At 50.0% G+C, this 16,754-nt stretch overlaps 1 protein-coding gene across 2 annotated transcripts; it reads right to left on the reverse strand.

The window, feature by feature from the left end:
* Positions 1-256: 256 nt before the first annotated feature.
* Positions 257-6,013, reverse strand: C5AR2 (complement C5a receptor 2). 2 transcript variants are annotated; one of them, XM_032169338.2, is made up of 2 exons: positions 5,923-6,013; positions 257-1,315 (listed from the first exon to the last, which is right to left on the reverse strand). In XM_032169338.2, the coding sequence occupies exon 2, from the start codon at positions 1,298-1,300 to the stop codon at positions 287-289; it is 1,014 nt and encodes a 337-aa protein (XP_032025229.1). In that variant the 5' UTR covers positions 1,301-1,315; positions 5,923-6,013; the 3' UTR covers positions 257-286. The 2 variants fall into 2 exon arrangements, with proteins under 2 accessions (XP_032025229.1, XP_058280839.1); XM_058424856.1 differs by lacking the exon at positions 5,923-6,013 and adding an exon at positions 1,407-1,576.
* Positions 6,014-16,754: the final 10,741 nt, after the last annotated feature.

Consider the following 16,754-nt stretch of genomic DNA (forward strand, 5'->3'; position numbering starts at 1 on the left):
GATTACAGGCGTGAGCCACCACAAATGGCCCTATATATCTTTGTTTATAGTCTGTCTTCCTCCACTAGAATGTCAGCTCCCTGAGGGCAGGATTTGTGTCTGTTTTGGTCACTGCTATATCTCCAGTGCCTAAAAAGGCCTTGCACATAGCAAGTGCATGATGGATATTTGTTGAATGAAGGAAGGAATAAAATGAAGACATCATTGAGCTCCTGGATCCAGCTATGCCTGAAGCCAGTGTTGTGAAATGAGATAGGAAGATACACATCCACAGTGTCTCTCCAGCCTACACCTCCAACTCCGAGACCAGGTCATGGCTGGTGGATTTCTTGCTGTCCACACTTTCATCCCGGCCCTGGGACTCCCTCAGGGCCCAATGACAGGCGGCTGGCAGTGACCAGCGGAGTCGAGCCCTCCCAAAATACAGGAAGAGCATGGGATTGAGGCAGCTGTGAGCGAGGGCAAGGCCCACGATGAGGGGTTCAGCCCGCAGGGCCCTGGCCAGGAGTGCAGAGTTCGGGGCCGCCACAGTGAGCATCAGCCCCAACAGGTGGTAGGGTGCCCAGCAGACAAAAAACCCCACCACAATGGCCGTGCCCAGTGGCCAGCAGTGTCGGGCTGCCCGGCACAGGAGGGCACCGTGGCAACTGGCCACGGCCACCAAGGGCCCCAGGAAGCCAAAAAGAAACCGGACGGCAGTCACTGCATTCTCGGTGCTGGAGGAGCCGCCGTAGTCCACCACACACTGCAGCCGGGCAGGGAAGTGCTCCTGGTGCAGCCGGCGGTAGATGGCGGAGGGCACGGTGAGCAGCAAGGCCAGTGTCCAGGCTGCCCCACAGGCCACCTGCACCCTGCACGCCCGCTGAACCGTAGACCACCGGGCAGGCCCGAGAGCCAGGAAGCAGAGGTCGGCACTGAGAGCTGCCAGGAGCAGGACGCTGGCATACATGGTCAGCAGGATGACGGAGGGCAGCGCCCGACAGCCCACTGCCCCATACGGCCAGTGGCCTCCACGGGCAATGGGCACTGCCAGGATAGGTAGAGACAAACAGCACAGCAAATCCGCCACGGCCAGGTGGAGCAACCAGGTGGCACCCACCCTCCGGCGGGCCTCCTTCCCAGCCACCCAGGCCACCATGGCATTGCCTGGCACCCCCACCAGGAAGATGGCGGCATACAGCGGGAGCGGGGCCACGCGCAGCGGGTCGATGTCCAGGCAGGCGCCATCCAGGCAGTCCACAGGGAGGTCCGAGAGGTCGCTGTAATCCCCATACTCGTAGCTGACAGAATCGTTCCCCATTCAGGCTCCTGGCGTCTGGGCAGGAGAGAAAGACAGCGAAAACTCAGAGGAGGAATCTCCACAGCCCTGGAGATCTAGGATGTCCACCAGCCCAGCCCACCAGCACCTTGCAAACTGGAATATCGCGGCACAAGGACTCCAGTGCTTTAGAATATTGGAATTCTAGGCCAGGTGTGGTGGCTCACACCTGTAATCTTAACACTTTGGGAGGCCAAGACAGGCGGATCACTTGAGGCTGGGAATTCAAGACCAGGCCAACATGGCGAAACCCTGTCTCTACTAAAAATACAAAAATTAGCTGGGTGTGGTGGCGGGCACCTGTAATCCCAGCTACTTGGGAGCCTGAGAATTTCTTGAACCCAGAAGGTGGAGGTGGCAGTGAGCTGAGATCGCACCACTGCACTCCAGCCTGGGAGACAGAGTGAGACTCCATCTCAAAAAAAAAGGAATTCTAGAACTTAGTGCTGTTAGAAGTAGCTTGGTGGCATCTTGGAATTCTAGAATATTACAATGCTAGAACCCTAGTACGTTGGAATATTGGGGCTGGGCACGGTGGTTCAGGCCTGTAATCCCAACGATTTGAGAGGCCAAAGTGGGAAGATCGCTTGAGGTCAGGAGTTCTAGACCAGCCTGGGCAACACAGGGAGACCGCATCTCTACAAAAACTTTTTAAAACGTAGCCAGGCCTCCCTCCCTCCCTCCCTCCCTCCTTCCTTCCTTCCTTTCTTTCTTTTTTTGGGATGGTCTCCCTCTGTTGCCCAGGCTGGAGTGCGGCGGCGTGATCTCGGCTCACTGCAAACTCCCTGCCTCGGGCTCCCGTGATTCTCCCGCCTCGGCCTGCCAAGTGCCTGGGATTGCAGGCGCACACCACCACGCCTGGCTGGTTTTTGTATTTTGGGTGGAGACGGGGTTTCGCCGTGTTGGCCAGGCTGGTCTCCAACTCCTGACCTCGAGTGATCTGCCCGCCTAGGCCTCCCGAAGTGCTGGGATTACAGACGGAGTCTCGCTCACTCAATGCTCAGTGTTGCCCAGGCTGGAGTGCAGTGGCGTGATCTCGGCTCGCTACAACCTCCACCTCCCAGCCGCCTGCCTTGGCCTCCCAAAGTGCTAAGATTACAGCCTCTGCCCGGCAGCCACCCCGTCTAGGAAGTGAGGAGCACCTCTGCCCGGCCGCCCCGTCTGGGAAGTGAGGAGCATCTCTGCCCGGCAGCCACCCGGTCTAGGAAGTGAGGACCGTCTCTGCCTGGCCGCCCATCGTCTGGGATGTGAGGAGCGCCTCTGCCCGGCCACCTATCGTCTGGGAAGTGAGGAGCGCCTCTGCCTGGCCGCTGTGCAACCTTCCAAGTGTGAAGTGACAGCCTTCGTTGTAGAATGAATGAAGACACTGGCACTGATTATATAACACTTTGGCAGCTATCTCAAGTGGTTGATGGTGGAGGTATTGGAATTATAGAAGAAAGCAAACACACAAATTTGACTAAAGGCGATTTTGTGATTTCTTTCTATTGGCCCTGGCAAACCAAGGTTATTCTGGATGGAAATAGCCTTGAAAAGGTGATATATATATGAACGTATCTGATTTTTTTTCCCCGTATAATTCTTACTTTGTGCATTTGATATTCAGTTGTGTTTGTAATCACGGAAAAATAAAAGCATTTATTTTCTTTAAAAAAAAAAAAAAAAGTAGCCAGGCATGGTCATGCGTGCCTGTAATCCTAGCTACTGAAAAGGCTGAAGTGGGAGAATCACTTGAGCCCAGGAGATTGAGTGAGCTTGATCATACCCCTGCACTCCAGCCAGGATGACAGAGTGAGACTCTGTCTCAAAAAAGAAAAAAAAAAAAATAGGAAAAGAAAGAAAGAAATGAGCAAAATCCAAAATCCACAGTATTTTAGAAGATGATAAATACTATGGGAAAAACGTCACACAGGGAAGCTGGCTATGTTGGAGTTTTACAGGCATGGTCAGGGAAGGCTTCTCTGAGAAGGTGACATTTGCATACAAATCTGAAGGAACGGTGGGAGAGATGCATGGAGATCTGGAGGAAGAGTGTTTCAGGCATCGAGAAAGGCCAGTGCAAAGGCCCTGAGGTGGGAACATGACGGTCATGTCCAAGAACAGCAAGGAGCCCAGTGTGGCTGGAGTGGAATCTGCCAGCGGGAGAGGGTGGGAGGCAATAGCAGAGTCATCAGGGGCCGGGCACAGTGGCTCACACCAGTAATAACAGGACTTTGGGAGGCCAAGGCAGGTGGATCACCTGAGGTCAGGAGTTTGAGACCAACCTGGCGAAATTGGTGAAACCCCGTCTCTACTAAAAATACAAAAATAACCTGGAGTGGTGGTGGGCACCTGTAATCCCAGCTACTCAGGAGGCTGAGCCAGTAGGGATCACCTGAACCAGGGAGGCAGAGGTTGCTGTGAGCTGAGATCATGCCACTGCACTCTAGCCTGGGCAACAGAGCAAGACTCCATCTCAAAAAAAGAAAACAAAACAAAACAAAAAAACAGTTATCAGGGGCCACGGTGTGTAGGGCCACATGGGCAAACAAGGACATCATCATTTATTCCAAATGAGACAGGTGCTATAGGAGGGTGCTGAGCAGAGAAGCAACATAATCTATCATAGCAATAATTTTTTTTTTTGAGACAGAATTTTGCTGTCGCCCAGGCTGGAGTGTGGTGGCATGATCTCGGCTCACTGCAACGTCCGCCTCCTGGGTTCAAGCAATTCTCCTGCCTCAGCCTCCCACGTAGCTGGGATTACAGGTACATGCCACCATACCTGGCGAATTTTTGTATTTTTACAAAAGATGGGGTTTCACCATGTTAGCCAGGCTGGTGTCGAACTCCTGACCTCAGGTGATCCACCTGCCTCAGCCTCCCAAAGTGCTGGGATTGCAGGCATGAGCCACCACGTCCGGCCACAATATTATTATTATTACTATATTATTACTATTTTTTGAGACAGGGTCTCGCTCTGTAGCCCAGACTGGACTGCAGTGGCACTTTCTCGGCTCACTGCAGCCTCCACCTCATGGGCTCAAGCACCCTCCACCTCACCCTCCCAAGTAGCTAGGACTACAGGGGCACACCATCATGCCTGATTAATTATTATTATTTTTTTTTTTTGGAGGTCATCTGGTTTCACCATGTTGCCCATGCTGGTCTTGAATTCTGGGGCTCAAGCAACCTGCCTTGCCTCAGCCTCTCAAACTGCTGGGATTACAGGCATGATTGCCACTGTGCCTGACAATAATAATAAAAAAAAAAATTATTATTATTGGAAGCCACCTTTTATTGAACACTTTGTGTTTTGTGTCAACTTTTTTTTTTTTTTTTAGGGACAGATCTTGCTCTGTCACTCAGGCTGGAATGCAATGGCACTATCATGGCTCACTGCAGCCTCGAACTCCTGGGCTCAAGTGGTCCTCCCACCTTAGCCTCCTGAGTACGTGGGACTACAGGTGTGCACCACCACACCTGGCAAATTTATATATATATATTTTTAGAGACAGGGTCTTGCTGTCTTGCCAAGGCTGGAGGGCAGTGGTGCAATCACGGCTCACTGCAGCCTCAAACTCCTGTGCTCAAGCGATCCTCCCACCTCTGCCTCCTGTGTAGCTGGGACTACAGGCAGTGGCCAGCATGCAGCTTTAAACACTGTATCACTGAAACCTTATTTTATTTTATTTTATTTTATTTTATTTTATTTTATTTTGAGACAGAGTCTCACTCTGCTGCCCAGGCTGGAGTGCAGTGGCGCTATCTCGGCTCACTGCAACCTCTGCCTCCTGGGTTCAAGCAATACTCCTGCCACAAGCCTCCCAAGTAGCTGGGATTACAGGCGTGCACCACCATGCCGAGGGCTAATTTTTTATATTTTTAGTAGAGATGAGGTTTCACCATGTTGGCCAGGCTGGTTTGGAATTCCTGACCTCAAGTGGTCTGCCTGCCACGGCCTCCCAAAGTGCTAGGATTACAGGCGTGAGCCACCGTGCCTGGCCTCACTGAAACCTTATAATAACTGTCTGAATTTGACACTACTGTTATATTTATTCTACAGACAAGGCACAGAGAAGTTAATTAACTTACCTAAGATCACTCAGCTAAGTAGGTAAAAAATTTTTTTTGAGGCGGAGTCTCGCTCTGTCATCCAGGCTGGAGTGCAGTGACGCAATCTCGGTTCACTGCAACCTCCGCCTCCAGGGTTCAAGCGATTCTCCTGCCTCAGCCTCCTGAGTCGCTGGTACTACAGGCACCCGCCACCATGCCCAGCTAACTTGTGTATTTTTAGTAGATACAGGGTTTCATCATATTGGCCAGGCTGGTCTCAAACTCCTGACCTTGTGATCCGCCCTCCTCAGCCTCCCAAAGTGCTGGGATTGCAGGCATGAGCCACCGCACCCAGCCCTAAGTAGGTAAATTTCAAAGTGTGTTAGTCCCCACTGCAGAACCCCATGCCCTAGAATATTATCATCTCTAAATCTCAGGCTCTGGAGAGCTGGCAGACAGTACGGCAAGTGACTCTGAGCAGCCCCGGCCTCCAGGACTGTGGGTGTCAGTTGCAGCTGGCTGTGCCTATTTCCTCATCGGGGAAACAAGAGTCATCGAGGTGAACCTACCTCTCTGGTTTTGGGAGTCCTTGAAGAGTTAAGATGTGTCCAGCACGTGGCACGCAGGCTCCGGTAGACAAAGCTGTGGGTAGCACAGGACCCAGGCAGGAGTCCCCACCCCCCCACCCCCATAATGTCAGAGTGACCCGGCCCTGCGGCTCTCTGCTGACTATTATGGGTTGGCTGGCACTGTTCAGCACTCCAGCTGGTGTTGCGGCAACAGGAAGGACAGAGAGGAAGTTGAGGCACTCCCCTCCCTCATGCCAGGTAGCAGTGAAGAGGCCAGGCCACTTGGTGTGTGTATTTGGAGTCTGGCATTCCACTTTCATATTATTTTTATCCCTAGAGTAAAAGGTGTGCAGAATTTAGCCAGGTGCAGTGGCTCACACCTGTAATCCCAGTACGTTGGGAGGCTGAGGAGGAAGGATCGCTTGAGGCCAAGAGTTCAAGACCAGCCTAGGCAACACAGTGAGACCCTCTGTCTCTACAAAAAATTTAAAAACTAGCCAGGCATAGTGGTTCGTGCCTGCAATCCCAACCTTTTCGAAGACTGGGGTGGAGGATCATATGAGCCCAGGAGTTTGAGGCTGCAGTTAGCCGTGATCGCGCCACTGCACTCCAGCCTGAGCAACAGAGTGAGACCCTGTCCCTTGAAGGAAAGGAAAGGAAAGGAAAGGAAAGGAAAGGAAAGGAAAGGAAAGGAAAGGAAAGGAAAGGAAAGGAAAGGAAAGGAAAGGAAAGGAAAGGAAAGGAAAGGAAGAAAGAAGGAAAGAAGGAAAGAGAAAGAAAGAAAGAAAGAGAAAGAAGAAAGAAAGAAAGAGAAAGAAAGAAAGACAGAAAGACAGAAAGAAAGACAGAAAGAAAGACAGAAAGAAAGACAGAAAGAAAGACAGAAAGAAAGAAAGAAAGAAAGAAAGAAAGAAAAGAAAGAAAGAAAAAAGAAAGAACAGCATTTAAAAACTGAACCCCCCTAGCCAGGCACAGTGGCTCACATCTGTAATCCCAGCACTTTGGGAGGCCAAGGCGGGCAGATCACTTGAGGCCAGGAGTTCGAGACTAGCCTGATCAACATGGTGAAACCTGGTCTCTACTAAAAATACAAAAATCAGCCAGGCATGGTTGTGGGCTCTTGTAATTCCAGCTACTCGGGAGACTGAGGCAGGAGAATCGCTGGAACCTGGGAGGCAGAGGTTGCAGTGAGCCAAGATCATGCCACTGCACTCCAACCTGGGCGACAAGAGCGAGACTCCATCACAAAAAACAAACAAACAAACAACAACAACAACAAAAACCCTCAAATTCCCACCAGCTGTGTGGCCTTGGGCAAGTCACCTAACCTATCTGTGCCTCAGTAAAATGGGAATAATAATATACTTGCTTTAGGGGATGTCGTAAGAATTCAATGAGTTAGAATCGTAGAGCTGAGTGTATAGAGCTGGTTTTCAGTGGGTGTCATACGTATGCTAGCTGCTGTTATCACTGTCCACACGCATCCTCTCACCCCGCAAAGACTCCACGCTTCCTGGCCCTTGTTGATTACAATCCAGGAAACTTTCTTTTTTTTTTTTTTTGAGATGGAGTCTCGCTCTGTCACCCAGGCTGGAGTGCGGTGGCACGATCTCGGCTCACTGCAAGCTCCGCCTCCCGGCTTCACGCCATTCTCCTGCCTCAGCCTCCCGAGTAGTTGGGACTACAGGTGCCCACTACCACACCCGGCTAATTTTTTGTATTTTTAGTAGAGACGGGGGTTTCACTGTGTTAGCCAGGATGGTCTCGATCTCCTGACCTCGTGATCCGCCCGCCTTGGCCTCCCAAAGTGCTGGGATTACAGGCGTGAGTCAACATGCCCAGCCCAATCCAGGAAACTTTCTGTGCCTCATAATTTGCCCAGCTGTAAGCCCAAAGCGATGGTATCATAGATGGCACTTCCTTTGTAACGTCTTAACCAGAAATGGGAGCTTTCAACACACATTGTTCCATTTCTTCATCTTTTCCACTTAACGTGTCCGATATCTGTTTTCCTGTCTATCTGTACAGATATCAACCCCATTCGTCCCCAAAGCATCAAAAACAGTCCACTGTCTGCCCAAGTGGTGCTTATTAACTAAAGGCCATTCAATAACAATGGTAAGGAGAATAATGAGAAACAGGGCCGGGTGCAGAAGCTCACACCTGTAATCCCAACGCTTTGGGAGTCCTAAACAGACGGATCACTTGAGGTCAGGAGTTTGAGACCAGCCTGGCCAACATGGTAAAATCTCATCTCTACTAAAGATTAAAAAAAAAAAAAAAAAAAAATTAGCTGGGCGTGGAGTTGAGTGCCTGTAATCTCAGCTACTCAGGAGGCCGAGGCAGGAGAATCCCTTGAAGCTGGGAGGTGGAGGTTGCAGTCAGCTGAGATCACACCACTGCACTCCAGCCTGGGTGACAGACTGAGACTCCATCTCAACAAAAAAAAAAATTGGATTTGGCTTAGATGATTTTGTCTTGCTGTTGGGTAATGTAAGTGTTCTGAACACATTTGAGGTAGGCTATGCCCATGAGGTCAAGGCTGCAGTGAGCCAAGATCATGCCACTGCACTCCAGCCTGGACAACAGAGTGAGACCCTGTCTCAAAAAAAAAAAGGTAGGCTATGATGTTCAGTAGCCTAGGTGTATTAAATCCAATTTGATTTATGATATTTTCAACTTACGTTGGGGTTTTTGTTTTGTGTTTTTGTCTTGTTCAGTCACCCAAGCTGAGTTCAGTGGTTCAATCTTGGCTCACCACAGCCTCTACCTCCTAAGCTCAAGTGATCCTCCTGCCTCAGCCTCTGGAGTAGCTGGGACTACGGGTGCACGCCATCATGCCCAGCTAATTTTTTTTTTTTTTTCTGTACAGACAGCTCTCACTATGTTGCCCAGGCTGATCTCAAACTCCTGGGCTCACGCAATCCTCCCACCTCAGCTTCCCAAAAGTGCTGCCATTACAAGCGTGAGCCACTGTGTGCGGCCTTATGATGGGTTGATAGAGATGGGACCCCATTGTAAGTCAAAGAGCATCTGTACTTATATCTAGATTCTAAAGCATAGGTGCCCTTCTTATTATTTCATAATAATTAAAATAATAGATGGCTTTTATTGAGCACCTATGATCTACAAGATATAACCCTCAACACAAACCCTTGAGGTCAATATTATCATCCTCATTTCCCAGAACCTCAGCTCCTTCCAGCCTCGGGTGCCGCTGTGTCCCCGGCATCTGGGACAGAACCTGGCACACAGCACAGGCACGGTCGATATTTGGTAAGTGAAAGGGTAAAAGAGTAAACTGAGGCACAGAGAGACTAAGTGGTCACTTAGGTTTCTTTTGTTGTGATTGCAAGCACCCTCACGTGTGCCTCTTGGTGCATGCCTGTCCGTGCATCCAGTCTTGCTGGGTCCTCTGCTCTGGAAAACCCTGGAGCAGAATCAAAGAAGGCTGGCCGGGCGCAGTGGCTCACACCTGTAATCCCAGCACTTTGGGAGGCTGAGGCGGGTGGATCACAAGGTCAGGAGATCGAGACCATCCTGGCTAACATGGTGAAACACCCGTCTCTACTAAAAATACAAAAAATTAGCTGGGCGTGGTGGCGGGCCCCTGTAGTCCCAGCTACTTGGGAGGCTGAGGCAGGAGAATGGTGTGAACCTGGGAGGCGGAGCTTGCAGTGAGCAGAGATCGCACCACTGCACTGCAGCCTGGGTGACAGAGCAAGACTCCATCTCAAAAAAAAAAAAAAAAAAAAAGAAGAAGAAGTCTGAACATTCCTTCTTCCTGAACATCCATCTTCTAGGATTCCTCCCTCATGACCCAGCAATCAGCCTCCTTCCCGGAAAAACACACATATGCTCACCAGAAAACATGTGCCAGAATGTTCACAGCAGCCCAAGATGAGAAACCATCCAAATAGCCACCCACAGCAGAATGGATAAACACATCATGGGGTGTTCACCTTGTGGAATATTCTACACGATGAGAATGAACAAACACCATGCAAGAATGTGGACGGATTTTGTGATAGAACATTGAGGGGGCCAGGTGCAGTGATTCACGCCTGTAATCCCTGCACTTTGGGAGTCCAAGGTGGGAGGATCACCTGAGGTCAGGAGTTTGAGAGCAGCCTGTCCAACATGGTGAAACCTCGTCTCTACTAAAAATATAAAAAAAATTATGGCCAGATGCAGTAGCTCACACCTGTAATCTCAGCACTTTGGGAGGCCAAGGTGTGTGGATCACCTGACGTCAAAAGTTAGAGACCAGCCTGGCCAACATGGTGAAACCCTGTCTCTACTAAAAATACAAAAATTAGCTAGGTGTGGTGGCGTGCACCTGTATTCCCAGCTACTCAGCAGGCTAAGGCAGGAGAATCACTTGAACCTGGGAGGCGGAGGTTGCAGTGAGCCAAGATCGCGCCACTGCACTCCAGCCTGGGCGACAGAGTGAGACCCTGTCAAAAGAAAGAAAGAGAGAAAAGGAAAGAAAGAGAAAAGAATTGGAATTCCTGAGTTAAAGGGCTTGCTCGCTACGCATGCTACAATTTGGTGGATTTGCCGGAGCTGTAGGAATTCCTGCAGGTTTGAGAGAGGCTGTTTCCCGTACATTTGTGTGTGAAAAACCATTTGGGCGGGGCGCGGTGGCTCACGCCTGTAATCCCAGCACTTTGGAAGGCCAAGGCGGGTGGATCACCTGAGGTCGGGAGTTCGAGACCAGCCTGACCAACATGGAGAAACCCCATCTCTACTAAAAATACAAAATTAGCCAAGCATGGTGGCGCGCGCTTGTAATCCCAGCTGAGACAAGAGAATCGCTTGAACCTGGGAGGTGGAGGTTGCGGTGAGCCGAGATGGTACCATTGCACTCCAGCCTGGGCAACAAGAGTGAAACCCTGTCTCCAAAAAGAGAAAGAAAAACAAGTTTAGATCCTTTGACAAGAGCTTTGCTGCTGGGCTGCCCAATTCCAAGAGCCCAGGACTCTGACGTGCGTTCCAGTGTGGCCGTAATAAGACTGTACTTCTCAAACTCTAGTTCTGCTTCCCAGATTCTGAAAGTAACGATTCCGAGAAGCCAAGATCATGTGATCTCTCTCTCTCCCTCCTTCCCGCCCTTGTTGCCTCCATCCTTACCGTCTCTTCCAAGAGTGTCCCCACGTGAGTCAAACGCCACTTGGGAGCCCAATCTGGGCCCACAGCCAGGACCCAGGAGGTCTGGGGTCTATCCCCGCCTTGTCTGGCAGCTGGTCGAGTCCTGGAAATCCGTCCTGTTTGCCAGGGCTCCTGTTGGATGCCGCTGAGCACTGCCACCTCACCGGTCTCAGTGACTCTTTATAAGCAGTACAAAATAGGAGTGGCCTTGTCTCGTTCTCAGGGTGTGGTTGCCCTGTCTTCTTCCCGTGACTCACAGAACCCAAAATTACGGGGCGGCTGGCAGGGCCGGAGAGGGCTCGGTTGGGTGGAGGGCTGATCCCAGGTCCCCAACCCCAGTCTCGAAGTTCCAGCTTCCTGGAAGCCAGACCTGCATGCAGTTTGCTTTTCAACGCCTTAGAGGTCTTGGCCTGGATTCTGTTTCCCCACAACATGCCAGCTGCCCCCAGCTACCTCCAGGCCTCTAACTGTGCTCAACCCCTCCCTTCTGCAGCCTCAGGACAGACAAACATCCCTCCCTCCTCCTTGGCTCTGAGGAATACAGCCTGGGGTCACATTCTCCACAAAAAGACCACAGCAGCTGAGCGCAGGGCGCAAGGCCTCAGTGGTAGAAAAAGCACAAACAACTCCTTTCTTGGGCCTCAATTTTCCATCTGTAGAATGGGAAGATGTTGTTGGCCATAGCGATGCTTTACTTTTTTTTAGAGATGGAGTCTTGCTCTGTCGCTCAGACTGGCGTGCAGTGACAACATTATGCCTCACTGCAGCCTCAAACTCCTAGGCTCACGTGATCCTCCCACCTCAGCCTCCTGAGTAGCTAGGACTACAGGCATGCACCAACATACCTGGCTAATTTTTTAAAATTTTTGTAGAGGTGCGGTCTTGCTGTGTTGCCCAGCCTCAAGCCATCCTCACACCTCGACCTCCCAAAGGGCTGGGATTACAGAAGTGAGCCAGTGTGCCCAGCCATGACAGCAATTCCTAACCTCTCCCAGCATACCACAGCGGCTGAGAACAAGGACTCAAGGGCCAGAATGATGAGATTCATATTCCAGGTCCACACACCCTCATCAAAGATCAGGGCCTCAGCCCCTCTGAACCTCAATTTCCTCGTCTGTGCAGTGGATGGTTGCCATGAGCGCTGGATAAATTTAAAACGCACAGAACTGGCTGGGTGCGGTAGCTCACGTCTATAATCCCAGCACTTTGGGAGGCCGAGGCAGGTGGATCACTTGAAGTCAAGTGTTCAAGACCAGCCTGGCCAACATGGCAGAACACCATCTCTACTAAAAATACAAAAATTAGCCAGGCGTGGTGGCGCGTGCCTGTAATCCCAGCTACTCAGGAGGCTGAGGCAAGAGAATCATTTGAACCCAGGAGGCGGAAGTTCCAGTGAGCCGAGATCTCACCATTGCACTCCAGCCTGGGTGACAGAGTGAGACTCTGTCTCAAAGAAACAAAAACAAAAAAACCAGAACAGTGCCTGACACATAGTATATGCTAGGTTCACGCAACAGCAACAAGACTGTAACGTGAATTCTTAAAGTACACATAGCATGCAGGCTTAGCAAGAGGAAGTGGCTCCAGCCCCAACTTTGGAAACTCTTTATTCAGCAGTTCTTTCTGTTTGTGCTTTTTTCTGTGCATGCTTTAGGGATTCAAGGGATATATTTACACACTTCTTCTGTTATTGTTTTAGAGAATGAAATCACTTTGCTAGAGGAAGTTGTTCGTGAGACAAGGAGCTGGGACTCACTGTTTGACCCAGGGCGTCCTCCACTCTGTCTTCCTGACTAGGTGACCCTGCGTTGGCTGACCCTCACTCCGGACCCTCAGAGAGAAAAACATCCCCCAAGTCCCCTCCCCTCCTCTTCTGTCCCGGGAGGCCCCCTCCTCTCCCACATCCTGCCAGCCCCAATCTCCTGTGGGAATCTGCCCTGGCCTGAAGAAGAGATTAAGAGGAAAGCAGCCGAGGTGGAACCTTCCCTTTATCAGCTCAAACTTTCTTTAACTTGAAAAGTTTACAATGGTCTGTTCCTCAGATGCTTCATCTTGATAAACTCCTGATCCGGCCACTAAGTTTCTCAACATACATTTCTTAGGATTCCAGCCGGGCAGGATGGCTCACACCTGTAATCTCTGCACTTTAGGAGGCCAAGGTGTGAGGACTGCTTGAGGCTAGGATTTTGAGACCAGCCTGGCCAACATAGTGAGGTGCTGTCTCTGGGGGAAAAATATCTTTTTTTTTTTTTTTTTTTTTTTTTAATCCAGGGTCTCACTCTTCACCCAGATTGGAGTGCAGTGGCGTGATCCCAGCTCACCGCAGCCTTGACCTCCTGGGTTCAAGCAATCCTCCTACATTGGCATTCCAAAGTGCTGTGATTACATGTGCAAGCCACAGCATCTGCCCCCCTAGAATTTGTTTTAATTAGCCAGGCGTGTTGGAGCGAGCCTGTAGTCCTGCTACTCTGGAGGCTGAAGTGGGAGGTGGAGGCTGAGGAGGGAGGATCGCTTGAGCCCAAGAGGTCAAGGCTGCAGTGAACTGTGAATGCACCACTGCACTCCAGCCTGAGCAACAGAGAAAGGCCCTGACTCGAAAAAATAATTTAAAATTAAAAAAAATTGCCAGTCACAGTGGCTCACGCCTGTAATCCCAGCACTTTGGGAGGCCAAGGTGGGCGGATCACCTGAGGTCGGGAGTTCAAGACCAGCCTGACCAACATGGAGAAACCCCCTCTCTACTAAAAATACAAAATTAGCCAGGGTGGTGGCACATGCCTGTAATCCCAGCTACTTGGGAGGCTAGGACAGGAGAATCGCTTGAACCTGGGAGGCAGAGGTTGCAGTGAGCCGAGATCACGCCATTGCACTCCAGCCTGGGCAACAAGAGCAAAACTCCGTCCCCAAAAAACAAACAAACAAAAAAACAAATTTTTAAGTGTCTTAGATTTGAGGCTGGGTGCAGTGGCTTGCTTCTGTAATCCCAGCACTTTGGGAGGCCAAGGCCAGTGGATCATTTGAGGTCAGGAGTTCCAGACGCACCTGGCCAACATTGTGAAACCCCGTCTCTACTGAAAATACAAAAAAAAAAAAAAAAAAAGAAATCAGTCAGGCTTGGTTGGGGAGTACCTGTAATTCCAGCTACTCAGGAGGCTGAGGCAGGAGAGTTGTTTGAACCTGGGAGGCGGAGGTTGCAGTGAGCCGAGATGGCGCCACTGCACTCCAGCCTGGGCCACAAAGCGAGACTCCGTTTCAAAAAAACAAAAACAAAACAAAAATCTTAGATTTGGGAAGGCGCTGAGGGCTGTCACTTGGAGGTCTGGGGGTTGCTATGGGCCAAGAACAGGGTCTCTATAGGCCTCGGAAGGCAGGAGGGGGGCCAGTGTGTATGTGGAGGGATTCTCTCTTAGCCACCCTGTGAAAAGCCGAGCACCACCCCCTCAACTCACCAGCCATTTCCTCCTGGGAGAAACTTTGAATGAGAACATCTTACAAGGATTTTTTTTGCTTCTTTTTTTTTGAGACGGAGTCTTGCTATGTCACCCAGGCTCGAGTGCAGTGGTGTGATCTTGGCTCACTATACCCTCCGCCTCCCAGGTTCAAGCAATTCTCCAGCCTCAGCCTCCTGAGTAGCTGGGATTACAGGCACCTGCCACCACACCCAGCTAATTTTTGTATTTTTAGTAGAAACGGGGTTTCACCATGTTGGCCAGGGTTATCTCAAACTCCTGACCTCAAATAATCCACCTGCCTCAGCCTCCAAAAGTGCTGGGATTACAGGTGTTAGCCACCACACCCAACTATCCTAAAAGGTTCTTAAGTCAATCCATATGAAATCGTGATTTTTCTAGGTCAAAAAAGGTTGAATTTCTTTTTTTTTCTTTTTTTTTTTTTTCAAAAGAGACAGGGGTCTCACTATGTTGCCCAGGCTGGTCTCGAACTCCTGGCCTCAAACAATCCTCCCACTTTGGCCTCCAAAAGTGCTGAGATTACAGGCATGAGATACCATGTCAGGCCACAAGGGCAAATTTCAGCAAATCTGTAGAGTTAAAACGTACATGGGTGGTCGCTAGGGATTGAAGGGGCAAAGAATGGGGAGTGACTGCTTAATGGATACTGGGTTTCCTTTTGGGGTGATGAGAATGTTCTGGAACAAGATAGCAGTGATGGATGCACAATACTGCAAAGGCATAAAATGCCACTAATGGTAAATTTTATGATATGTGTATTTTACTACAATTTTTCTTTTACTCGTTTTCTTTTTTTTTTTTTTTTGAGATGGAGTCTTGCTCTGTCACCAGGCTGGAGGGCAGTGGCTCCATCTTGGCTCACTGCAAACTCCGCCTCCTGTGTTCAAATGATTCTCCTGCTTCAGCCTCCTGAGTAGCTGGCACTACAGGCACCCGCCACTACACCCAGCTAATTTTGTATTTTTAGTAGACATGGGGTTTCACCATGTTGGCCAGGATGGTCTCAATCTCTTGACCTAGTGATCCACCCACCTTGGATCACTCTGTCACCCAAGCTGGAATGCAGTGGTGTGATCTCGGCTCACTGCAACCTCTGCCTCCCGGGCTCAAGTGATCCTCCTGCCTCAGCCTCTCAAGTACCTGGGACTAGAGGTACATGTCACCACACCTGGCTTTTTTTTTTTTTTTTTTTTTTTTGTAGAGATAAGGTATCACTATGTTGCCCAGGCTGGTCTCGAATTATTGGGCTCACGTGATCCTCCCACCTCAGCCTCTCAAAGTGTTGGGATTACAGATATGAGCCACTGTGCCATGGCACCACAGTTTTTCAAAAGCAACAAATAAATAAATAGTTACACACACCCCCCACCCCAAAATGACTGAATCTTGGCAATTTCATAGGGTTCAACCTAATGGAATTACAGGGCTGGACAGGATGAGTGACTAAGATGGGGAGGACCGTAGACTTTTTCTCTTTTGAACAATATAATATGAAACAATATTTATGTGATATTTGATGCATAGGAGAGAATGTCTTAACATATATGAGAGTCATAAAACACAATCGCAGCTGGGCACGGTGGCTCATGCCTGTAATCCCAACACTTTGGAAGGCCGAGGTGGGTGGATCACGAGGTCAAGAGATTGAGACCATCCTGGCCAACATGGTGAAACCCCGTGTCTACTAAAAATACAAAATTAGCTGGGCGTGGGGCGGTCGCCTGTAATCCCAGCTACTCAGGAGGCTGAGGCAGGAGAACCACTTGAACCCAGGAGGCGGAGATTGCAATGAGCCGAGATTGTGCCATTGCACTCCAGCTGGGTGACAAGAGCAAAACTCTGTCTCAAAAAAAAAAAAAAATTAGCCGGGCATGATGGCGGGTGCCTGTAATCCCAGCTACTCGAGTGGCTGAGGCAGGAGAATCCTTGAACCCGGGAGGCAGAGGTTGCAGTGAGCCAAGATCGCACCACTGCACTCCAGCCTGGGTGACAGAGCAAGACTCCGTCTCAAAATCAATCAATCAATCAAAGACTCTGGAGACCAGAGTATTAGAATCACAGACTCTTAAAATGTTGGAATCATAGACTATTGAACCTAAAAGATCCTATAATGTGAGTTACAGGCTATTTGAATCACAGGATCCTAGAATATCACACCAGAACCTCGGAGGGTTAGAAGCACCGCTCCAACAGTTAGATGTTCAAATTCTG

This window comes from Hylobates moloch, unplaced genomic scaffold, assembly GCF_009828535.3.
Source record: "Hylobates moloch isolate HMO894 unplaced genomic scaffold, HMol_V3 SCAFFOLD_12, whole genome shotgun sequence".
NCBI lineage: Eukaryota > Metazoa > Chordata > Mammalia > Primates > Hylobatidae > Hylobates > Hylobates moloch.